The sequence below is a fragment of the Danio rerio genome, chromosome 9, assembly GCF_049306965.1.
Source record: "Danio rerio strain Tuebingen ecotype United States chromosome 9, GRCz12tu, whole genome shotgun sequence".
Lineage (NCBI taxonomy): Eukaryota > Metazoa > Chordata > Actinopteri > Cypriniformes > Danionidae > Danio > Danio rerio.
The window spans coordinates 43,359,598-43,385,269 of record NC_133184.1 but is presented as its reverse complement, the minus strand read 5'-3'; the positions used below and the strand labels follow the sequence as shown (position 1 = coordinate 43,385,269).

General features: G+C 36.5%; 1 protein-coding gene across 10 annotated transcripts in view; it reads right to left on the bottom strand.

Moving 5' to 3' along the window:
- The window catches only part of spegb (striated muscle enriched protein kinase b), a 164,345-nt gene that overhangs the window by 25,535 nt on the left and 113,138 nt on the right, over positions 1-25,672 (bottom strand). For all 10 annotated transcript variants that reach the window (XM_073913014.1, XM_009304895.4, XM_021479006.3 and 7 more), the window contains 17 exons: positions 24,060-24,320; positions 20,360-20,518; positions 20,080-20,269; positions 18,507-18,736; positions 18,247-18,366; positions 17,432-17,536; positions 14,166-14,372; positions 13,948-14,071; positions 11,438-11,610; positions 11,244-11,356; positions 8,893-9,061; positions 6,922-7,021; positions 3,963-4,163; positions 3,321-3,378; positions 1,112-1,189; positions 847-1,019; positions 700-726 (listed from right to left, as the gene is read on the bottom strand). In XM_073913014.1, coding sequence (XP_073769115.1) covers positions 700-726; positions 847-1,019; positions 1,112-1,189; positions 3,321-3,378; positions 3,963-4,163; positions 6,922-7,021; positions 8,893-9,061; positions 11,244-11,356; positions 11,438-11,610; positions 13,948-14,071; positions 14,166-14,372; positions 17,432-17,536; positions 18,247-18,366; positions 18,507-18,736; positions 20,080-20,269; positions 20,360-20,518; positions 24,060-24,320 — 2,488 coding nt within the window. The remainder of the gene's footprint in view (positions 1-699; positions 727-846; positions 1,020-1,111; positions 1,190-3,320; positions 3,379-3,962; positions 4,164-6,921; positions 7,022-8,892; positions 9,062-11,243; positions 11,357-11,437; positions 11,611-13,947; positions 14,072-14,165; positions 14,373-17,431; positions 17,537-18,246; positions 18,367-18,506; positions 18,737-20,079; positions 20,270-20,359; positions 20,519-24,059; positions 24,321-25,672) is intronic.

Below are 25,672 nucleotides of genomic sequence, written 5' to 3'. Positions count from 1 at the left end.
GGGTGTTTTATGTGGTTATTGCTAAGATGTTGCTTTGTGGTTGCTAAGGTGTTCTAAATGGTTTCTAGGCAGTTGTTTAGGCATTATAGGTTGTTGCTAAGGTGTTGCTAGGGTGTTTAATATGGTTGCCAAGGGTTTGCTAGGTGGTTGCTAGGGTGTCCTGAGTGGTTGCTAAGGTGTTGCTAGGGTGTTCTGAGTGACTGCTAGACAGTTGTTTAGGTGTTCTGAGTGATTGCTAGGCGGTTGCTAAGGTGTTAATAGGCAGTTGCTATTGTGTTCTGAGTGGTTGCTAGGCGGTTGTTAAGGTGTTCTGAGTGGTTGCTAAGGCATTGCTAGGTGGTTGCTAGGGGCTCTACGTGGTTGCTAAGGTGTTCTGATGGGTTGTTAAAATGTTGCTATGGTGTTCTGAGTGGTTGCTAAGGTGTTGCTATGGTGTTCTGAGTGGCTGCTAAGGTGTTGGTAGGATATTCTGAGTGACCGCTCGATGGTTTCTATGGTGTTGCTATGGTGTTCTGGGTGGTTATTAGAGAAACTCCTGTAATACTGAATACAAATAGAACTGTTTTATACATTTTATTTTAAATAAAGTAACAGAACAAATATATAATATAATATAATATAATATAATATAATATAATATAATATAATATAATATAATATAATATAATATAATATAATATAATATGGACACTTCCCTACCATAAGTATGTCAGAACACCAATGGGCCTGTAAGAACAAAGAAACAGTTGAATTGTGTGAAGGACATTAATGTATTCATGACACATAAGAGGCTGCATGCAGATTTGTTCGAAAACTGTTTTCTGATAGAGGGACCAGGTGCATTACCAGATGTCCGTTGCCTTGGAGACGGGTGTCTGGTTAACAATCTCTGGGGCGACAAATTCTGGAGTGCCATATTTGCAGTACTGTGCCTCATCAGGCATGAACTTTACAGCATTTCCAAAATCACATATGCGGATCTGATCGCTACTGTGGTCTGCCATGAGGATATTATCAGGCTGAGGGAAAAATAGAGAAGTCTAGTCAACACGTCAGTTCAATACCATGATTATTGTTTACTTGAAATGACAGTAAATTGCGTAACATTTACCTTGATGTCTAGATGAAGTATGTCAAGCTGATGGAGATAGTTAATACCCTCCAACAGCTGCCTCACGCTGGATCGGATCTGAGGTAAACAATTCAGACAGTTTAGGCACACACGCCACTTTTGCTAAACCCGTCTCTACAGAAATTCCCTTAGTAAATCTAAAGCTTTTCATCTGTGAAATACAAGAGTTTGTTCTTTATCCTTTTCATAGCTAGAGAAATAGCCCAAGAAAAATCTAACATGACAGCCTGTTATAGAGTAGTCTGTTTGAACATATGAAACTTTTCTGGTCTATTTGCACCTGTTTATATCTGGTATTAAGATGTGTTTTATTGCATAATTGACCTTGTTCACTTTTGACCACATCCAAAGGTACTTCTTGAAGATGTATTGAAAATGTCTGATCCCTGAATGCCTGATTAATGGTTTTATTTATTTATACGGTACCATACCACTTTTTTTGGCACCCTTTCGAAAGGGTCCCAAACAGGAGAAACGGTACCAAAAGGCAGAGCTTGATGCAGCTGAACGCTTTTAGTTTACAGAGATACATCATTCTCTTACCCTAACCCTAAGCCAAAATGAAAACAAAAACCCGCCATGTTTGAAATACACACCAAGAGATTACAGCAGAATTATATATACATATAATAACGAGCCATGGTTGACCCGGGCTCAAACGAACCTTGTCGTCGTCTTGATGAACAGTCACAAAGCCAAAAAGAAAACCAGATTTACGTTTTTGTTCTTGCATTTGTCGTGCATCTATATGTGAAATAACAAACTTCTTGAGCTCATGAGAATAACGTGCGTCAGAACGTCAGAAAGATGGAATTGCTCTTTAACAGAGCTGCTGCTGAAGATTACAGACACGGATGAGAGGTCTGCTCTGACTGTGGACTATATTGCATATATATTACCCCTATATATATTTCTGGAGAGCACCAAATATGCCCCGGGAAGTATGTTTTTTTTTGTTTTGTTTTTTTGCAGTTTTTGTTTTTCGCGAATCCAACAGAGGCCGCTGTGTATGCTTTTTGAGATCTTAAATTTCTCTTGCGAGCGGCATTCATGCCTGCTGTTCTTGTGTACATCCATCAGAGCCTGCTGTTGACTGACTGACTGACCGATCCACTGATCTACCCTCCTCCTTCCCTAAACCCAACCAATAGCATTTTAAAAAGCATGATTGACCCAGTCACCTACTTTCCTAAACCCAACCGACAGTTTAAAAAGCAATCCTGAAAAAGAAAAGCCCTCGCCTGATTTTTACCACGTTTTCAGATTTTACCACATTCTCACCCTGATATTTACTTGTTTATTTTATTTTTTAGCTTCTGTTTTTGTCTTAGCCGCTTTTTGGAACCGTTCTTTGCCAGACTCGAACCCAGTCACCATGATCAACTCCTCTCGGCGTCTCAAGTGCACCGACATACATAGAAAAATACTGAACAAACTGGTAACAGCGGGAAAAGCCATCCTTAGGGAGGTAAGCAGTTAGCTGGTAAGCACAAAAAGGAACGGCATCATTGCGTCCTGTAGTGTTCATTTTGTAAACAAAATGCAACCATACGTACTTCTTGCTACATAAATCGCAAACTCAAACCCCGTCATCATGGTTAACTCCTCTTGGCGTCTGCCGATGTACATGGAGAGCTACTGGAAAACTTGGGAAAGTACTGGAAAACTGGGAAAAACTGGGAAATTGGGAAAGGCGTCCAGACCTAGTTAAGCTGGCAGTAAAAAGGAACATGGTCATTGCACCCTGTAGTGTTCGTTTTAAAGACAAAATGCAACCAGACATACTTCTGGCTACATAATTCGCGAACTCAAACCCCATCTTCGTGGTCAACTACTCTCGATGTATCAAGTCTGCTGACATACATGGCAAGCACCTGGACAAACTGGTAACAGTGAGAAAGTTGTTCATACGGAGGTAAGCAGTCAGCTGGTGAGCACGAAAAGACACAAAGTCTGTGTTGATCATTTTTAAGTGTATACAATGTTAAAATATGTGACCCTATTTCAAAGTATAACCTATTAAATGTTCAGCTTAAACGTAGGCCTTTACCAATAGAACAAAGTGGACAAAATTAACACAATAAAATGCAAAACAGAAATGTTTACCTTGTCTAATCTAAATCAAACAAGACACATCATAATTCCAGGTGTAAACAAGGCTTTTGAAAGATTAAACTGGTTTACTGACCTCGGACTCCAAGATGGTTGATTTCTTTGTAAGCCTATCGAGAAGCTCCTCATGGCATCTTTGCATGTTGTCAAAGACAATCACAGTGATGGAGAAAATCAACTCATTATCACTACAATGCGTGAAAGAGAGAGTGTGATGGAGCGAGCTTGAAAGTGTGATAGTTTAAACAGCCCACTAGTGAAAATGTATCTGTTTTACATACCATTTACATAACAATCAGCTCAGTGTTGAACTGAAAAATTACCGTCTTAGTGTTTGTTTGTTTGCTTGTTCTAAACTGTTTAAATTACAGATTTTTATATGTTATGGCATCTATTGAAGTGCATTTTTAATGTAAGAAGTCCTCTCTCTGCTTCCTCTAAAGACTCTGATGGATCCATAACCTAAACAGTATGTGACAGTCAATGGACAGATAGACCAAAGTCATATAAAGCGGCTGCATTTTAGGCAGATGAGTAAGTCAGGAGTGAACACATTAAAAGTCTGTGAACACATTAAAAGTCTGTGGTGTCCAGATTACAAAAACAGCTGTTCTCAATGCAGAAGGACTCTATTCGTCAGCAGTTCTGACAATGAACATAACTGAGATTATTATTAAAAAAAAATTAATTAGCATTTATGGGGGCTCAACAAGGATACAGCTCTGTAATGATGATGACAGCATTCTTCTTCTCAAAGGCATCATGAAAATAGAGGATCCTCTCATGGTCCAGATGAGAGAGGATGTTCAGTTCTCTCAGAGCGGATGCCTTTCGTTTAGCCCGAGCAGAAATAAACTTGGCTGCGTATTCCAGCTTTCCTGCCTTCTGTATCACCCGCTTCACATATGAGAAAGCCCCTCTGAGAAAAGAAGGTTTCACATTAAATATCAGACAATAATAACATATGATGTTAATTGCAAATTAACTGACAATCAGGGGTGCATTTCCGAAATCCAATTTGCAAGTTCCGTCGTTACAAACATAGTTCGTTGATTTGGCGTACCCCAAATCCATCGTTCCAACGAGCATTCACAAACTGCCTCGCAAACATGTACACATGCAACTACACCTCTGGAGCTAGTTAGAATGTATTACAGGTAATAATGCTGTAAACAATGTTCAGTTTCTTTTTTGCTTTTTGCTCTATAAAACCTAAATGTATCATCAGGGGCCCTTGGTCTTCACTTTGTTTTTCTTTCATATATTTTCAACTTTATATAAATGTCGACAACTAATGACTTGGATTTTATGAATCACCAATAACCACAGTTTCAGCTTCAAATCTTTTCTAATTTTCAACAGAAAAAAATCACCTACATGTTCCAAGGTGAATAAAATAACAGCAAATAGAAATTTTGGGTAAACGGTCTAGCATGCTTTTAGAGCAGACAGTTCAGAAAACAGCTAATATGTGTTAGTGCTGTAGTGTCTGTTTTCAGCAGGGTTAGGTCCTAATAGAACAGTGGCAGTTGGCCATGAAGATTATAATTAAAGCACAGAGAGGGAGAGAGCGACAGCATGAGCAGAGATACAGCGCCACAATGACTGTGCTCCTCTCCGCCCAGTAGAGCGCTCACTGTACCATTGTGTCAAACATATAACACTGCTTTAAAATGAGGCTTTGACTGACTTATGTTGAATAATTTCAAAGTTGCATGAGTATGTTTACATGGACATAAACAATCTGAATTTAATGCGATTAAGACCATGTAAATCACACATGAACAATGCATCTGGAAAGTATTCATGGCGCTTTAATTTTTTCACACTTTTTTATGCTACAGCCTTATTCCAAAATTGATTAAATTCATTAATTTACAAATTCAAAATTCAAAATTCTTAACACAATACCCCATAGTGACAATTTGATTATTTTTTTTAATTATTGCTAATTTATATATATATATATATATATATATATATATATATATATATATATATATATATATATATATATATATATATATATATATATATAAACACATGTACAGAAGTATTCACAGTTTTTGCTCAATACTTTGTTGATGTCTTTTTGAATATGATTCCACAAGCTTGGCACACCTGTCTTTGGAAATTTTTGCCCATTCCTCTTTGCAGTAGCTCTCAAGCTTTATCAGGTTGGATGGGATGCGATGGTATACAGCCATTTTCAGATCTGTCCAGAGATGTTGAATGGAACTTAGATCTGGGATCTGTCTGGGACACTCAAGGACATTGACTGAGTTGTTGTGAAGCCACACCATTGATATTTTGGCAGTGTGCTTTGGGTCATTGTCCTGCTGGAAGATGAACCGTCGCCTCAGTCTGAGGTCAAGAGCACACTGAAGCAGGTTTTCATCTGAACTTTCATTCATTGCTGCATTCATCTTTCCCTCTATCCTGACTAGTCTTCGGGTTCCTGCTGCTGAACAATATCCCACAGCATGATGCTGCCACCACCATGCTTCACTGTAGGGATGGTGTTAGCTTGGGGATAAGAGGTGCCTGGTTTTCTCCAAACGTAACGCCTGGCATTCACTCCAAAGAGTTCAATTTTAGTCTCATCAGACCAGAGAATTTTGTTTCTTACGGTCTGAGAGTCCTTCAGATGCCTTTTGGCAAATTCCAGGTGGGGAGTGGCTTCCTTCTGTAAGGTTCTCATCTCTCCACAGAAGAACACTGGAGCTCAGACAGAGTGACCAATGGGTATTGATCACCTCCCTGACTATGGCCCTTCTCCCTGATCCCGCTTAGATGGACAGCCAACTCTAGGAAGAGTCCTGTGAATACTACTGTACATGTGATTTTTTAGTTTTTTTATTCATATTAATTTGCAACAATTTCAAAAAATACTTTTTCACATTGTCATTATGGGGTATTGTGTGTAGAATGTTATAGAAATATATTAATTTAATCCATTTTGGAATAAGGCTGTAACAAAAAAAAATAAATAAAAAAAGTGAAGTGCTATGAATACTTTCCGGTTGCACTGTATATAATGTACATTGTATACGTGTACAGTGACAATAAAATATATTCTATTCTATTAACTAGTAATGAATAGCTTTTAACAGTGAAAAATGTATTATACATAAGCATAGTTAACCTGCAGTTATAAAATATTTAGGGTATGTCTATGTGTACATGTTTAATGAATGTGTTTATGTATTTTGGTTAAAATTCTTCAGAATATTTTCTTTTGTGTTCATTAGCAGAAACTCATAGAACATGTTTGGTTGATTTATTTCTTTAATATTTATATTAAGGGGTTCTGGGTCGTTACTCAATATACAGAACTTGTGCAAATGTAATAAAAAGTCTCCAGAAATATTTTTAGTGCCAAAAAAACTTCAAGGGTGTCGCGGCCTCTTCTGAGGTGGCTGAATCATCCTTTGATTGCGCACCATGAAATTGCATACTTCCCGACCAAAAGTGTGTTTTCAATAATGTCCCAACCCTTTTTCCGTCTGATGCTTTATTAAACTTGAGAAGTGTGTGTGTGTGTGATGAGTCAGAAGACCTGAGATCTGTCATCAGTGAGAGCTGATGGAGTTTGCTTTGAGTTTTCTAGGCCGTCAGAGGAAATCATTAGAGATAAATGGTGCGTGTCCAAATGTGGCTCCGGGCGGATGACTCACCTCCCAATTTCCTTGTGCACATCATAGTAATCAGTGAGCCTCCGCATCTTTCTGAGGATGGACGCCTCATCCTCCATCGGGTCGTCTTTGTACTGTTTGGCTATGTGGAGAAATTCAAAAATGGGTAAGATTTGCTTGATCAGACTGCACATACAGTATTTAGCCTTTCTAACTGCGGGTACAGTAATTAACTAATTTCTAATAACAGATTTCTTTTACCTTTGCCATGATGACAGTACACAATATTTTACCATATATTGATCAAGACACCAGTATTCAGCTCAAAGTGACATTGAAAGGCTTGACTAGGTTAAATCAGATTATCTAGGCAAGTTAGAGCAATAAGGCAAGTCATTGTATAACTATGGTTTGTTCTGTAGACTATCGAGAAAAACAATAGCTTAAGAGGGCTAATAATTTTGACCTTAAAATGTTTTTTAAAAAATTAAAAACTGCTTTTATTCTAGCCGAAATAAAGCAAATAGGACTTTCTCCAGAAGAAAAATTATTATCAGACATACTACTGAAATTTCCTTGCTCTGTTAAACCTCGTTTCACAAGAGGGCTAATCATTTTGACTTCAACTGGATGTAAGTTATGTCTATAAATGATGTTTGTAAGAGTGTTTATTGACATTTTGTCTTGAAAATACAACTTAAATACTTCCACTTTATCTATTTTAGGCTGTCACAGCCTCCTGAATCAAATATTCAGCTTCAATTACCATGAAATAATTGAGAAATTTTTAGTCTGAAAAAACAGAAAATAATTTTTTCTCCTTATATTAACTCATTCATGTTTTATAATATGAATTAATAATATGATGAAAATACATAAAACATTTTATTTCAGACATCTAGAGGCAACTATCTAGGTTGAGGTTAGAATCTTGAACTTAAAGAACAAAAGGGTGGAAAATAAATAAATTATTAATTTATTGTTTGTTTGTTTGTTAATTTGTCATGTTGCCTTTGCCTAATAGCTTTTATATGTAGAGAAGTATAATACTGTGCATATGTATTTAAAAAAACAACATACTTTTATTGTTATTGTTTTTGATGTATTGGAATTATTGTAATCATTGTGGGGTTTTTTTTGTTTAACCTCTCTTGGAAACATGTTGAAAATGAGCAAGTCAGCTATAAAACTCAAACTTATACATATAGTTTTGTCCAGTGTAATTGTGATATGCTTGTTAAATAAATAAAATCAAATTGTAAACTTGGTAACTGGTTTAAATAGCTTAAAAATAAGCTAAACAACAATTAGTAACAGAATCAAGCGTTCCCTATCACTTTTAAGCATTTGGCATTATTTTTCATTAATGATGGATTCAGTTTACTATAACTAATACATTTGTTGTATGCCATTCTGAATGAATATTATATTTATATTGCATAAATATAAAGACATAGAATTAGTCAGAATTATTAGCCCCCTGATGTATTAGCCCCTCTGTTTATTTTTTCCCCCAATTTCTGTTTAATGGAGAGAAGATTTTTTCAACACATTTCTAAACATAATAGTTTTAATAACGCATTTCTAATAACTGATTTCTTTGTGACATTTAAAGGCTTTATTAGTTTAATTAGTTTAACTAGGCAGGTTAAGGTGATTAGACAAGTAATTGTATAATGATGGTTTGTTTTGTAAACTGTAAAAAAAAATAGCTTAAAGGGGCTAATAATTTTGACCGTAAAAGGGTTTTAAAAAAATAAAAACTGCATTTATTCTAGCCGAAATAAAACAAATAAGACTTTCTCCAAAAGAAAAATATTATAAGACATACTGTGAAAATTTTCTTGCTCTGTTAATCGTTATTTGAGAAATATTTAAAAAAGGAAAACAAATTCAAAGGGAGTTTAATAATTCTGACTTCAATGTTATGTCCCTTTGAAAGTGTTGAATTTATCACTTGGTTTATGACATGAGGCCACCATGTGCTTAAAAATATATCCTTTAAATGCTTACTGGTGTGGACGGTCAGCTCAGCCTTGCAGGACACAGAACCGGCCAGATTCTTCGCAGTACAAGTGTACACTCCTGAGTCGTCTGCTTGAGTGTTGAGCACCACTAGAGAACATTCATTGTCATCATACACAAATGTGAAATGGCTGCTTTCGGACAGAAGGGTGTCTCCCTGAAAGTCAGAGAAAAAGATGTGGAAAAGATTAACTGAGCAGCCATCACACTTTCAAATGCATTTGCGTAGGTTTGAGTACTGAGGAAATTAGAAGATGGAATAGGAAGATGGCAGGAGATGGAATATCCAATGGTATCATTAAAAGTAAGGCTGCACGATATGTCATTTAACATCGATATAGCAGTGTGCGCATTTGTAGTAGTCACATCACAAGACATGCAATGTTGACTTAAGAATATATTTGACCAGGAACACAACAAAAAACACAGTAACTTCAGAATTTAGAGTAAAAAAATTTATTGTCTGCATGTGTTTTTAAGGCCTGTGACCATGTGTGCATTTAAAGAGAGTTTAAAGCCTTTATACAAAAGAAACTGCATAGTTTGTAACTTTACTAAGGGTGACTTTATTGAATTATTTTTTGATGAAGACTATGCAGTATTATTTTACATTTGACTATTCAATTAGCTAGATATTGTTAGACTCCCCAGAAAACAAGAAAGCACTGTTTATTTCACTTTAATCTTTGCTCCAGTGGATTTATGTATGACCAAGTTGGTTTATTAAATGTATAAAATAAATTGTATACAAATTATATAATATATGAAATTCAAAACATATATTTCATATATTATATAAAATATATGAAATAATACAGCAGTGGTCACCAAACTTGTTCCTGGAGGGCCGGTGTCCTGCAGATTTTATCTCCAACCCTAATCAAACACACCTGAACAAGCTAATCAAGGTCTTACAAGGTATACTTGAAACATCCAGGCAGGTGTGTTGAGGCAAGATGGAGCTAAACCCTGCAGGGACATCGGCCCTCCAGGACCAGGATTGATGACCCCTGATTTACAGGATGTGAAGATGCACTTAGAGAGGCGACATGGCTAAAGAAAATATCAGACAGACAGTGTAATTTAGAGATCAGCAGGTGGAAAAGGGGCTGGCGTGGTTTGACTTCAAGATTTGGATCAAAGGCAGATTTTAGTGTTTTTTTTTAATCCAGGTGCACATGGGTAATGGAGGGTTTATATAAGAGTTTAGCCCAGAGAACTAAAAGTGTCAACTTTGACATGAGCATCATGAATAGCTTATGGAGAAACAGCCAGAATTATTGGTCAGCAGAAGGTGCGCTAAAGTGCTCCCAGTTGCTCTCAGAAAATGTATTTCTCTGTTCATATTAATAAAAGAATAATCCATTGTATTTTTTTTATATTTACAATGTAATACATTTTATTTTAATCATTTATAAATTAATAAATGTGCACTCTCTGCACTGTAAATATAAATTTGTTAAGCTTACTTAGGGTTAAATTGAATAGGGCTAATTGAATTGTGCAAAGTAATTGCCTTAATTATATTATTGTATTACATATTTGAAGAGTTCAGATGCAAAAATCTCTAAAAGTCGTTTGAAATGTCCTTCAAAAATGAGGAATTTTTTCAGGCTCCTGTGTGTAGGTTTAGTAATTTCAGGTTTATGGCAAAGAATACACTGTTTTAAATGTCTATAAAATGAAATAACACAACATACACATAGGAGTCTGATAAAAATGCTCCTTTTTTATTTAAATAATTCAGACGGCACTTTTTGCATCTGAACTCTTAATTTATTTCTTACTAATATATTAAAAATATTCCTTACTTATATTGAGTGTCATTTACTTATACCATTTAAGTTTTGTTGACTAAACTGAAGCTCTAATCTGATTTAGTACAGTTTGATTATTTTATTTTTATAGAAATCTCAACATAACACAACAGATTTAAACAGATCTGAATTATGTCTCGCGTTAAAAAAACAGACAACACTTAATTTTCTACATTTATTTTCTAGTCTGCCACAAAGCATGCTGGAAACTAGAAATCTGCCTTGTTTGGCTAACCCATTCAGTTAAATTTCAGTCTAATACAATCAACCTTAGTTCATGTAACTTGTTTCTATTAAGTTTAATAAACTTTCATTAAAAATATAAGTCAAAGGAACTCATTTCATTTAATTAATTGCACTGCTGCATTGTGTTTTGACCCTTTGTCCATTTATTTCTGCTGTTTAAACGCTACAATTGTGAGCCAGAAATCTCAAATATCAACAGTCGAGTTATGACATTTTTTAAAAGTTGAATGGGTTTGTACATAAAGGCAAATAAAATCCCACAATAAAAGCACACACCTTGTACCAGAGGATGTCTGGGACGGGCTTTCCTTCAACCACCACTGCAAATCGAGGAGTCTCGCCTACATTCACATCCAGGTCTTCCATAATTGTCTCAAAAGTTGGTGCCACTAGTGGGGAAAAATCAATGAGAGTCAGAATACAGTAAGTGCATGAACAGCCATAATGAATGCAGCAGATATGAAACATGCCTGCCATCTCCAGGGTGAGGACACAGGAGTCGCTGCCGTACTTGTTGTTGGCAATGCAGGTGAGCTGGCCAACATCACTGCTCTTCACCTTACACAGCTTCAGTGTGTGCTGGTCATCATCAGGCATGCTCAACTCAAAAAGACCCGGTCGGTTAGATAATGTCACTCCTCCTCTGAGAACATAATTGCACGACGGTTTAATATTTTAGATTATATGGTTATAGTATATGATTAAATAGATACAAGAAATGTAAAAATCTGTACACAGGTAGGTATAAAGGCAGGCACACATGGGAATTCCGAAGATCGGAAGATTTTATGTCCATGCACATGTTGCGAGAAAGTTTATATGGATTTTTTAGACCGTGTATGCCAGCCTTAAAGGGATTTTAAAGAGAATTTTAATTCTGTCATCATTTACTCAACCTTGTTTCAAGTTTCTTTCCTCTGTTGAACACAAAAGAACATAAGACCTTGACTTATATAGCATATGGTTTTCCTACTATAGAAGTCAATAGTTACAGGTTTCCAGCTTTTTTCCAAATATCTTCTTTTGTGTTTAACAGAAGAAAGAAACTTATAAAGGTTTAAACCACCTGAAGTAAAATAGTGAATACATTTTAATTTTTAAGTAAACTACCCCTTTAAAACTATTCCAACCCAATACTGCAATTAATGTAATCTTAAACATCATTTCTTAAATTTATAATATTACAACTAACAAAAATCCCAAATATTAACAAAATATTAAAGAAACGCCAATACAGTTCTGTCTCAATAACAACAAAGAATTATAAAAAGAAACAAACTGCATGAATGCAGAAGACTTGGTCATGTGAGTAATATTTATTATTATTATTTTTTTACTACTACTACTATTACTACAATTGTTACTATTATTGCAATGCTTTTTTGTCCTTTTTAATGCTTGCAAAGCAATATTCCCTCATTTTATGAATGTAAAATAGCAGCATGGACATTCTGCTTAACAAGGTTTTATGTTACACTTCATGCTATTATAGTAAGACGCTGAAGGCAATTCCATTGTGTAAGTTCATTAATTACACTGAAAAAGTTACTTTTGCTGTTTGTTTAAACTACTTATTTAAAATTAGTTGAAACAACACAATTCTTAAGGGTCTTTTGGCACAACTTAACTGTTTTACGTTAACTTAGTTTAAATAATCAATTTGTGTTGAGACAACATGAAGAAATTGTGTGTAACCCAGGACTTTTTACAGTGTACCATTCTTAGGTGAAATAAGGGTTTATTGTGCTCAAGTAGAGAGCAATGAATAAGAACACAATTTTCTTATAGCCCTAGCCTTGTGCTGTGTTCCCGTCATTTTTCTGACAAGTGCTTCAGCAATCTACATGCTTAAAATGGGGGATTCGTCTGCCGTTTGTTAAAGGAAGGATGACAAAAGACTATGTATGGGGCTTTGTCAGAGCTTGACATGAACTTTATCAGTACACAGTTCATTGATCAGTTTCTTCCTCCATTTCACAAGTGTAAGTAACTTAAGCGTGATTAAAATGGTCACCTCCGTGTTTTCTCTAGGTTGCAAATTATTTATTTAATTGTGTTTTGTTACTTGTAACTGCTTGTACTGTATCTGGTTAACTCTTTATATTCTCATATCGCATCTAAAACCATGTTGCAAACGCAACGCGTGCCGCTTTGTTTACGGATTTAAATGCATTTGTGAGCTCGCGATCCACTGCTGTGTGTTATTGCTATGGCCACCATCAGCTGTTCCTACACATGTGCGGTGGTTAAGTTTCAAAAACATTCAGCTTTTGTCACTGTGTGGATTAATACTGAATGTGTGTCATGGTTAAAAATAAAACAACATGCTGGCGTCTAACTGCATTGCTTTAAAGCACTCCTACATTGGGCTCACACACACACTCGGACTACTTCAACAATGTTGATAAGCCGTGATGGGCATTTCTCTCTGTCTCACGCTGAACGCAGTCGACCAATAACAATAGTCATCGGACCATTCAGCTCAGACTAGCATCACGCTAAGGAGTGGTTTGGGAACAAATGAATCGCTGAACGAATCAAATGGGAGTCATTGGGATAATTAGGTAAAACTAAATGCATATTAAAAGACAATGAACATTTTTTTGACCTTGCATGCATATCAGACTGTTTCAGACATCTAAAACAAAATATAATCTTTATAAATGCATAATAGGGGCTCTGATGTTTTCCCCTTGGGGTATTTTTGTTGCCTTTTTATTTTATTATTAGCAAATACCCAGTCATTGCTTCTTTGCCCCCACCCTCTACCATGACAGTGCAGGGATGTGTTAGTAAGAACTCAATAAGCGAGAAATGCAAATTATCTGGGGGAGGAGTTTTAAAAGTTTGAACAAATTAATTTTTGACACTTTAAAATATTATAAAATATATTTTTGTCACTTTAAAATATATTTATTCAACACCTTCATCAATAATCATCAGTTTAAAAATTAGTCAATGTAATTAAACTGCAAAATACCTCTTCCATGTGACCGATGCGTTGACGTGGTTGAGAGTGACTGTGATGCTCAAGGGCTGCTTCTCCACCATATACACGATATCTGGCTTGTCAATGATTACCGGAGCCTCCTGGACGTACGGACCTGCAGACAGAGAGATAAAAGCCAGTGTCCTGAAGTAACTCATACATCTCATTGACCCGTCTGACTGTGGCTGTCCTTGTCTGCTCAGCCGTACCTCTATCTAGCAGCTGCATTGGCTCGGTGGCAGGCGACGGCTTGCTAAAGGCCTTGCTGGTGATTGATAGCACCCTGAAGGCGTAGCGGACACCTTTAGACAGATTGCTGATGGTATAGGTGGTCTGTTTCAGGCAAGAAGCGATGATGGTCCACTGGATCGACCCCAGGGCCTGTTGCTGAATGGCATACATCAGGGAGCTGGGGTCTGGAAACATAAATACGATTTTTTGGAGTTAAGTTTTAATGCTAAACACACACATTCATCTATGCATTTTCTTTAGGCTTATTTATCAGGGGTCGCCACAGCGGAATGAACCGCCAACTATTCCAGCATATGTTTTACGCAGCGGATGCCCTCCCTGCTGCAACCCTGTACTGGGAAACCTAAACACACACAAACAAAAAGGACATCTAATCACTTTTATATTTTGCTGTGGATTTTTGATGACCTTATTGAACATCATTTTAATAATTAGAGAAATTCCAAATGATTTATCCCATATAGAAATCTGATATTTGGCAATAAATACAAATTAAGTATAAATGTATGACGTATTCATGTTCATATTTGGATTTCACATAAATAAAATGGGGCGACGCAGTGGCGTAGTGGGTAGCACGTTTGCCTCACAGCAAGAAGGTCGCTGGGTCGAACCTCGGCCGGCTCAGTTGGCATTTCTGTGTGGAGTTTGCATGTTCTCCCTGCGTTCGTGTGGGTTTCCTCCGGGTGCTCCGGTTTCCCCCACAGTCCAAAGACATGTGGTACAGGTGAATTGGGTAGGCTAAATTTTTCGTAGTGTATGAGTGTGTGTGTGTGTGTGTGTGTGTGTGTGTGTGTGTGTGTTTGTGTGTGTTTGTGTGTGTGTATGTTTCCCAGAGATGGGTTGTGGCTGGAAGGGCATCCACAGCGTAAAAAATTGCTGGATAAGTTGGCGGTTTATTCCGCTGTGGCGACCCTGGATTAATAAAGGGACTAAGCCCACAAGAAAATGAATGAATGAATAAATAAAATATCATATGAAACATATACTTTCATGCAAATATATGTTCCAATATATTACCTATGATTTTATATAATGTGTTCATATACTGTTTGTCCATATGTGTAATTCTATCTAATATATTTGTGCAAGTATGTACATATTTGTAATTCCAGTGTCTAAAAATGTATATGTAAATAAGCAATATGTAAATTAAACATAAATATATGGCATATAAGTTTATATTCACATTTCACATGAATAAAATGTCTTATTCCCAAAATATACTTCAAAATATGGCCACTTAATTTTTTTTTTACAACCATTGGAATCACAAATGTGTATATATGTTCAAATATATAAGCTATAATTTTATATAATGTGTTTATATATGTCAATGTATATTCTATTTAATATACAGTTGAAGTCAGAATTATTAGACCCATTGAATTATTAACGTTTGGGTACAAAATCAATCTGACATCATGTTGACGTCTTGTGCCTGCTGGGTGTTTAAGGCCATTTCAGTCATCATACAGTAAACATCCATCATCTTCTCATCAGTTACATGCATCTAAACAGTCTCTGGGTCAATGCGTGTAAAGACTTTGGACATCTTTCTGGACACTTTAAATACTTTTAAACAGTTTGCTGCAATTGTAAATTGCCCATCACTTGAGGTAGTTCATTATGATGCGATTTACCTTCTATGTGTGATTTGGTTGGACTCCCAGGACTGATTTTTCTAATCCCCATCGACAAGAAAAAATAAAGTAGTGACCGATACAGCACTAAAAATGTACTCAAGGGAAAGTAAAAGTACACATTTTTAAAACTACTCAGTAAATTACAATTCCTGAGAAAAACTACTTAATTACAGTAATTTGAGTATTTGTAATTGGTTACTTTACATCATTTACAGTGTAACTCAACTCTCAACTCAACTCAATTTATTTCTAGAGCACTTTCAACAAATGGGTACCAAAATGCTGTACATAAAACACATAAAAACACATGCAAATATACACAAAACCAAACCATGATTAAAAGCTAAAGAAAATAAAGACTCAAAAGATGGAGCTGTTCCTAAGGAAAGTGGAAGACCGTTCCAGAGTCTTGGAGCTGCTACTGAAAAAAGCTCTATCACCTCAACATTTTAAGTGTGATTGTGGAACTGTCAAATAGAGACGATCCTTAGAGCGAAGAGATCTCACAGGTTGGTGTATATTAATTAGCTCAGAAATATACTCTGGGGTCAGGCCATGGAGGGATTTAAAAACATACAGTAGTACTTTGTACTGAATTCTAAACTGGATTGGCAGCTAGTGTAGAGAAAACAGTACAGGTGTAATGTAAGACTGGCAGCTGCGTTCTGGACCAGCTGCAGTCGTGAGAGAGAGGCCTGACTCACACCCAGATACAATGCATTGCAAAAATCCAGACGAGAAGAGATGAAAGCATGAACTGCCCTCTCCAAGTCACTGAAAGAGAGGACAGACTTCAGCTTGGCATTATGTCTAAAATAGAACAAACTATTTTTGACAACCGCATTTATTTGCAGATCAAATTTAAGCTCAGAGTCAAAGATGACACCAAGACTTTTTACAGAGGAATGTATTTTTCCAGGAAGCAATGACAGATTGCCATTAGAATCCGAACCTTTTTAAACAAAAGCTATGAATTCGCACTTGTCGTAATTCAGTTGCAGAAAGTTATTTACTAACCAACACTTAACAATAGCCAAACAATTAAACAAAGCCTAAGGGGAGGATTGATGCCCAGATTTTTAGGTATGTGTTTTTAGTAAAATGTAAATCTTTGTTTTATTCTAATAAAGTCTTATAACAAAGAGTTTTTGCCTTAAAACAAGCCAATATAATCTGACAATTTGGTAAGCAAAATAATCTAGTTTTTGCTTTGAAATAAACTTATTTAGCTTACCTCATTGGAAATTTGCATTACCTCATTAAGGAAAACTCGCTTAATTTTGACATTTTATTTCTAAAAACAAGAAATGATTCTTGTTTCAAGAATTTTTAAATATTTGGACTAGAAATAAGAAAATATATATATATTTACAGTGTATGGGTCATGTGTCTGTTTTAATTTTCCCTAAAATATTTTAGGAGAAACATCTGAGACTCCATTAGAATAACTATTTTCTTTAGAAGCCAGTGACAAATAAAAACTTTTCTTTGGTGAACTACAAATGAGACAGACTACAGTACAAGACCAGTTTCCAATTTAACTGAAATATATTCATAAATAACATGTATAATAATACCAATGGACGGATCCAGTCTTTTGGGTTTCTTCCAGCTTAGCGTGATAGTCTTGCCAGTGATGGACTCAACGACTGGGGCACCATCTGGAGGGTCAGGAAGGATGTCTAAAACGGCAAAAGTGTCAGTCAGAATATTTAGTTGATGCCAGAGGAGTCTCTCATCACTTCTCACGCACGCATGCATATGCTTCAGCCTTAAAATAAATTGCTGTATTATTTTGAACAGTCTGGGATATGGAAAAGATCTGAAATAAGCCGTGGCTATAGGATGCCAAGCTAGCAGCTAAATTATCCTCTGAGAGATACTCAAAGAGAAATCCAAAACACACCTTTTGACCAAAGAATTTTGCATGATTACTGGGGAGGATTAAATTTTTTCCTACAGTTTATAACTGATGAATGTAATATCCATTATATTCCAAATTTTGAAGTCAAAATGATTAGCCCATAGAAAAAAAATCATACTTTGAAAAATTATTAAAAAGGAAAATAATATATTCATAACTGTATTTCGTTTTTCAAAGATTTTTCACAGTATGTCTGGTAATATTTTTTCTCCTGTAGAAACTCTTTTTTTTATTATATTTATTTTATTTGTTTTATTGTTTATTGTGAGATTTATTATGGGAAATAATATAGTACTCTTACTAATATGCCACATGTTATAAAATTTCTTGTGTGAATATTATGGCCATTAATTTTTTACATTTCCCAGTGATGATTACATATAAATCTTTTCTTTTTTTACTTTAAGTTGCTCTTTTTAAACACATATAAGCTGACATAACCAAAACTTATGAAGATATTAAACTCACCTGTCACGTAAAGATGAGAATAGCAGGTGGCCTTGCCCACTTTATTGGATATGACACACTTGTAAACCCCTCCGTGAGCATGACAAACACAGCGGACCACCAGGCTGTGAACATCTCTGACTGCAGAAGAGACAATAAAAATAACAAAGGTTTTATATTCCTGTTATTCTCCTTACCCAGGCTATTCATTTCCATAGGGGCTGCTTTCTGGAACGGCTCAGTACTGTAGGAGAATTGAATTATGGTTTTAGCTAACTTACACTGTGTCATCTTTCTGTCCTCCGTGCTGTCAATTCTCTTGCCATTGTGAAACCATGTTATGGTGGGGTACGGCAAGCCGGCCACTTTGCACCTGAGCACAGCCTCTCTGCCCTCCACTACATCCATATCATAAAGCGGCTTTACGAAGTCAGGCATGGTGAAACGCTCAATCTCATTTTCAGGAACTTCGGGTTCTTCGGGAATGGAAGGCATTTTTTCCAGCTTCGCTCTGGTAAAACAACAACATCCTCACGAATTAAAGAACATGACCATGTTGTAAAAAATGAAATTAATCATCTCAAAGCAATCTTAAAATTTATTTTCTTGCACAAAACCTTTTAATGCTTATGGACCCTTTTCACATTTCTGGGTTTCTCAGTAGCAGAAGTCGTCACAGTTGGGTAAACTTATAGCGCAGTGAATGAGTGAGTGCAACAAATCATTTTTTTAACAATCCTTTTTGCTGAAAGATTGAAATTTAAACTTTATGATGGTGTTATCAAGACTTTCAGAAAAGAAAAAAATGTGTGAGACTGATCACGGCAACCAGAAAGAGAAAATGGTCAAATTTACTGCCCTGTCTATAGACGCTGCATTAGAAACACCTCGCATAAGCGGCTATTAATACTTTTGTATTTTGATGCAAAAATGATAAGAGTACATGAACACATACAAATATACATATGTTTTAAAAAATCTAAATATTAAAAAGTTGCAAGGATTTAGGATGATGATGACCGTTAAATACATCATGACAGTCTTGTTAAAAGGGTCCATTGTAGTTCTTAGGATTTGGAATATGACCTAAATGACATTATGGCATTTTTGGAGAGGGTGCTCGCTGCAGAGCCATTTGAGCAGAGCTGAGCTCCAGCGAGGGGGAGCATGAGCTCTCGTTCTGCCTCCTGTAAGCTGTTTTAATGCGTACACCAACCCCACCCCTAACCCTACCCCCAGTGACATCACTCGTAGAAGTGCAAAAAAGGTGGAGCTCAAGCTCAAGCTCAAGCTCCCCCTCGCTGGAGCTCAGCTCGCCCAAATGGCTCTGCAGCGAGCACCACTTGCATTTTTGAGGGTTTGACAGCCACTATCGATTTTCAGTAATATGGATTTTCATCTGACTTTTCTGAAATTTTGTGATAAGATATCAATTCTGAGAAGAAAATGTGTGAATTAAACAAAAAATAAAATAAGTCAGGATTTTGAAAAAAAAAATACAATTTGATCAAGTATTAGAAATTCCAATGTTAAGTATTTTGTTGTTAGAAAAAAGTTTAAATCTCACAATTCTAAGTTTATACCTTGGAGTCTTATACAGTGCTCAGCAAATACAGTACACCCCTCACAAATCTCTTTTAAATTAATTTTTAATAGGAAGCTATGCAAGATTATATTTGTGCATATACAGTACATTAGATTAGTCAGTACTGAAGCCATATCTGGAGCTTATCTAACAAAATAACTTATGATAACAGTTCAAAATCTAGTACACCCACATTTATATGTTATAGAAAAATAATAAATACAAATTTAAAAAAAAGAGGAAAAATCAAGAGAAGCAAAAAGACATACATTTGAGAAGATATTGCTGGTCTGGGCTCCTGCACATAGAGCTCCGCTGCACATTCGTCTTCCCCGTGTGAGTTTCGCGCTGCAACCGTGTAGAGGCCCTCATCTTCATTACTAACATGAGAGATGATTAATGAGTGCCGTCCTCCTTCTTTTAAGATCCTGATATCTTCGTTTTCCTCGAGCGGACGATCTGTTTGAAGACATGAGTCATGACATACAAATGACCCAACCATCTTGATATTACTTTACAGTACAGCACTCTGGGGAATTAGACTCATACCGAAGTGGCTCCATATGACTTGAGGCGGCGGCGTCCCGCTGACCTTGCAGTCAAATCGTGCATTACGACCCTCGATAACTTCCAGCACATCCAGCTTACGAGTGAAAAGGGGCTCTATGGATGCTATGACTTTTAGCTTGGCACTGGAGGTCAGTTCCTCTGTAAATCACATGACATAAGAGGTAAACGAGACAGTTTAACAAGGGTCATGCAATCAGTGTTTATCATGTCATGAAACCTTTTGTCAAAAGAATTTATCGACATGATGTTACTGCAACATGAAATAGCTTAGTTCACACTAAAGTATTTCTCTCAAAAACAGGGATAGTTTATTCTGTCATTTACAGACGTTACTCACTTTGTTCCATATATAGTTTGAAAAATGTCTAGGTGTCAATGCATGCTGTTTGAGACCACACTGACTTTCACAAAGTGTACACTACTTGACAAAATTCTTATCACCTATCCAAGTTTTAGGAACAACAAATACTAACGTGACCTCTTGTTGATCATTTGGTATCAGAAGTGGCTTATACGAAAGGCAAAGGCCTCTAGATTATGATTATTTTACCAAAATACAATATGATCATGTCTTGTTTTTTAATTATTTAACTAGGACAGTAAGGTCTGACTTTGCTTAGACAAAAGTCTTGTCACTTAACAGAAATAATGTACAGTATAGACTCCCAGAGTTCATCAAGCTTTGGAGTCATCTTCAATGCCTCCTCCTCCATCTTACCCCAGACATGCTCAATATTGTTTATGTCTGGTGACTGGGCTGGCCAATCCTACAATACCTTGACCTTCTTCGCTTTCAGGAACTTTGATGTGGAGGCTGAAGTATGAGAAGGAGCACTATCCTGCTGAAGAATTTTCCCACACCTGTAGTTTGTAATGTAATGGGCAGCACAAATGTCTTGATACCTCAGGCTGTTGATGTTGCCATCCACTCTGCAGATCTCCTGCATGCCCCATACTGAAAGCAACCCCAAACCATGAATTTTCCTTCACCAAACTTGACTGTAGCTGTGAGAATCTTGGGTCCATGCGGGTTCCAATAGGTCTTCTGCAGTATTTGTAATTATTGGGATGCAGTTCAACAGATGATTCATCAGAAAAATCTACCTTCTGCCACTTTTCCACATGATCAGCTAGAAGTCAAGTTACTATTTCGTGCTCTTACAACTGGGATCGACGACAAGACTTTTGTCAGGTAGTTTACACAACCAGATGAAATATTCCTCAAAATGTTTGTTTGTGAGTGTTCAGCAGAAGAACGTCAGTCATGCAGGATTTAAACAACATGACAGTGATTCATTTTCATCTTTCTGAAACTTTAGAGGACAACAGCCTATTCTGAAGTGTGCTGCTCAAACTGTGAAGGTCAGCCTGAAAATACATTTTAGACGATTGTTTCCAATGCTAAAGGCTTAGTTCATCTAAAAATGTAAATTATGTTAATAATTTCTCACCCTTACGTCATTTCACTCCCCTGAGACCTTTGTTCATCTTTGGAACACAAATTAAGATATTTTAAGATGAAATGCTGGAGCTCTCTTATCCTCAATAGACAGCAATGTTTCAAGACATTCAAAGTCCAGAAAAGGAACCAAAAGCAGTGTCTAAATAGTTCATGTGACTTTAGTAGTTCGACTGTAATAATCATATAAAGCTCAAAGATCCCTTTTGTGCTCCAAAAAACTGTACAACAGGGTTTCCACACTTTCATGGACACCAGATTCAAGGACTTTTTAAAGCACCATTAATTTTAAATCAAGCACCATTGTAATATATGTAGCGCCATGAAGGTCTTTACTGTACTTAACATTTTACTTAATGTTGCACTTAATGTTTACATTAAATATTAGTAATTTTTTTTAAATGTAAGATTTTAAACAGTCATGTTCGAAGAACTTTAATAAAATTAGTTGAATTTAATACTGGTAATATTCAAACGCTATGCCTATTCAAATTTAAGATCTTTAAAATAAGATTTTTTTCAGTTTTTCATTCTTTTTTGAGGGAGGCGCAGTACAATTTATACCATGAACAAATTTTATTTCAAATTTAATTCAAGCACCTATGTTAGTTTTAAAGTCCTTTCCAGTCCTTGAATTCATGTCTGAAATTCAAATACTTCCAAGAAGCATGGGAACCCTGGTACAAACATCTTTACTTGCCATTGTCTCCCGCATCAGATTCGATTGTGCATTCACTACGAACAAAAAACAAACTTGTGTCACGCTTATGGCTCTAATGCCAATAATGTAATGCCCATAGTAAATGTGCACCCTGACGCAAGAGAAAATATATAGGGAGTCATATTTACAGTTTCTGCCGCACAAAAGTATTCTTGGAGCTTCGTATGATAACAGTTGATCTGCTAAAATCACATGAGAGGTTTTGACAGTAGCCTTGTCTCATTTCCGACGCAGACTTCAAAGGTGAGCCCTTCGAAGTCCACACAAGCCAAACCGAGCATTTGGAAATGAGACGATGTAGCATACAGAGGACAGATCTTGTCACCAGGCAACCATAACAGCTGACGTTAATAAGCAGTAATAATATTTGAAATGACTTTTTTTAAAGTGATTTTAAAACTTATTTGAAGCAGTCTGAAGGCAAAGCAAAGTTTACGGAAGCTGGAAATATAATTCCTTTGATCCATACATGTACACATAAAAATGAAAACTGTTTATAAAATCACTTTTTAGTATGACATGTTATACTCTTTTTGTTTTTTAATATGTGTTTAAATATCAAATTAAAATAAAACCCAATTTAAACATTTAATTTGAAGTTTTCTTTTAAAAGTATCCTGCCGTTATCAGGGCACAATGAATCTTGGGACGTTCGACGGCGCAAAGGATCCACAGGTTGTGTCTTTCATTACCTGGGAAACAAAGGATGCATTTTGAGGCTGCATTTGAAGGAGCCTTCAAATTAAAAAAAAAAAATTAGACGCGCTGTGATGCCATAACGCACTTCGAATGCATCCTTCGGAGGATTCAGCCTCTGAAATGAGACACAGCTAATGTAACTTTCAAGAGGATCCGAGAGCTCTCTGATTTCATCTAAAATATCTTCATTTGTGTTCCGAAAATGAAGGAAGGTCTCAGTGGATTGGAACAACAAGAGTGATTAACTAATAACAGGGTGAACTAACAGTAAAATAATATGCAGAGTTGTAGGTCAGGGGTTCCCAAACTTTTCAGCCCGCGACCCCCAAAATGACAATGCCAGTGACTCGTGACCCCCAATATTCTCTGAGGTGGTGGTTATAAATACAGAAACCTTGTATGCAATGACGCACACACACACACCAATAGACCCAAGTCTATTCTTTGTTTTTTTTTTTTTTATGTATGTCAGTGCTGTAAATGGGCTAGAAAGTTTAACCTGGTGTTACAAAATGTGACAGTATTGCTGTGCCTTCAGTATAATGTAATTACCCGAGAAGTCGCAATCCAATAGAACTAGTAACTATAAGCTACTATAGTAACTATATAGTTGTTAGTAACTATAAACGACTATTCTTTCTCTTCAGTAGGTTATTGATAAAATACAGTAAGTCTTAAGGTTTAATAAAAATTAATTGATTTTTGAAAATCACCAGGCGACCCCCCTTCATTGTCCCGCGACCCCTCGCTGGGTCCCGACCCCCACTTGACTGATATTGAAGTAATTTGTGGACTGATACCTTTAGCTGTGCTCAGTTTGCAGGTGTACGTTCCACTGTCATCCTCATGTACAGAGTTTAGAAGCAGCCTGCACCTTTTCCCATCAAAATGCATCTTGCAGTTCAACAAAGCAGGCTGGATGAGTTTCCCATCTGACAGCCAGTCAACATCTGTGTCCTGCGGGCCGATCACATGACACTCAAACAGAGCGGTCTCCCCTGCCTTCACCATCACGTCCCTCACTGGCCGAATGATGGCCAGACCTGGCTCTACTGGACGAGCTGGAGGGAAACAAAATTAAGGGTTAACCAAAGAGTGATGTAGGATAAAAAACAAATGAGGAAATACAGAGAAGATTAAAGTCTTTGTATGTGTTTAATCTGCTGAAGATATAGGAAACATGGTCTGCTAATAGCTTGTGTTGTACAGCAGAGCTGAAATATTAGACGAAAACGCTAATACGCTGTCTGTCAGCATAATCCGTTCATGGCTCAGTATGGATTAGCTTACAATTGTACCCAGAATTCAAAACTGCCTGATCTGAGACTCTATATTTTGCCTCTTTCAGACATTTAAAACTAAAACATGTTTCAATTTCTTTCAAGAGTTCGCTCTTAGCTGATGATTGATTATTAAACGTGTTTGGCATGCTGTCCCGGGAAACAGCTCTGAGCTCATAAGATCCTCGAGCCCAGCGTTCACTCTTGTTGCAGGGCGAGAGGGGAGCTCAGGTAGATCTTGAGAACTCCCCTTCTGTTGTAGCAAATGAACAAATAGGGATTGCTATGATGAGATAGCTACTTACTAGGAGCATGTCTATGGTGCCGATTTGGATTAGCCAATTAATTTAAGATGCATGTTTTTGGATGGTGGGAGGAAACCGGGGGCCCTGGGAGAACCCATGCGCGCACGGGGAGAACATGTAAACTTCACACAGAAACATTGAATGGGTTGGTAAGGACTTGTGTAATCAGTTGTGTTCTTGCTGTGAGGCAACAGTGCTAACCACTGGGCCACCATGCCACCCATTTAGAAAAGGAGAAGGAGTAGGGGCAGAAGGGGGGATTTTCAAAACGAAGATGGCTGTTGTACGGAACTTAAGTTATTTATGGTGACTTAAGAATTGTCTGATTGGTGAATCATGAATTGGATAATGCAGGACCAGCTGTGTTCAATCATAAGCACATGATCCTCTCGATATAAGTTTATAAATAAACTTCCCCTAAAATGCAACTTAAGGTCTATATTATTAGCCCCCTTAAGGAATTAATATTTATTTTTGATTGGCTACAGAGCAAATCAATGTTGTTAAGTGACTTTCCTATTTAACCTAATTAACATAGAAAACCTTTAAATCTTCCAAAATAACTAAAATAGTTTGCACTCATTAAAAAAGAACAAGAACAAAACAATGAAGCAATTAGAAATTAGTTATTAAAACTTTGTGTTTAAAAATATGAGAAAAAAAAACACTTATAACAATAAACAGCACTTGGTAAATATTTTTTTATTAGTGGGGCTGATATTTTTGACTAATATTTCAACTGTTCACAGCTATGGAATAAAATTAAGAGAGCACTTGAAAATTCTCAGTTTCTCTGGACTTAGTAGATTTTTTAGGTTAAATTTAAAA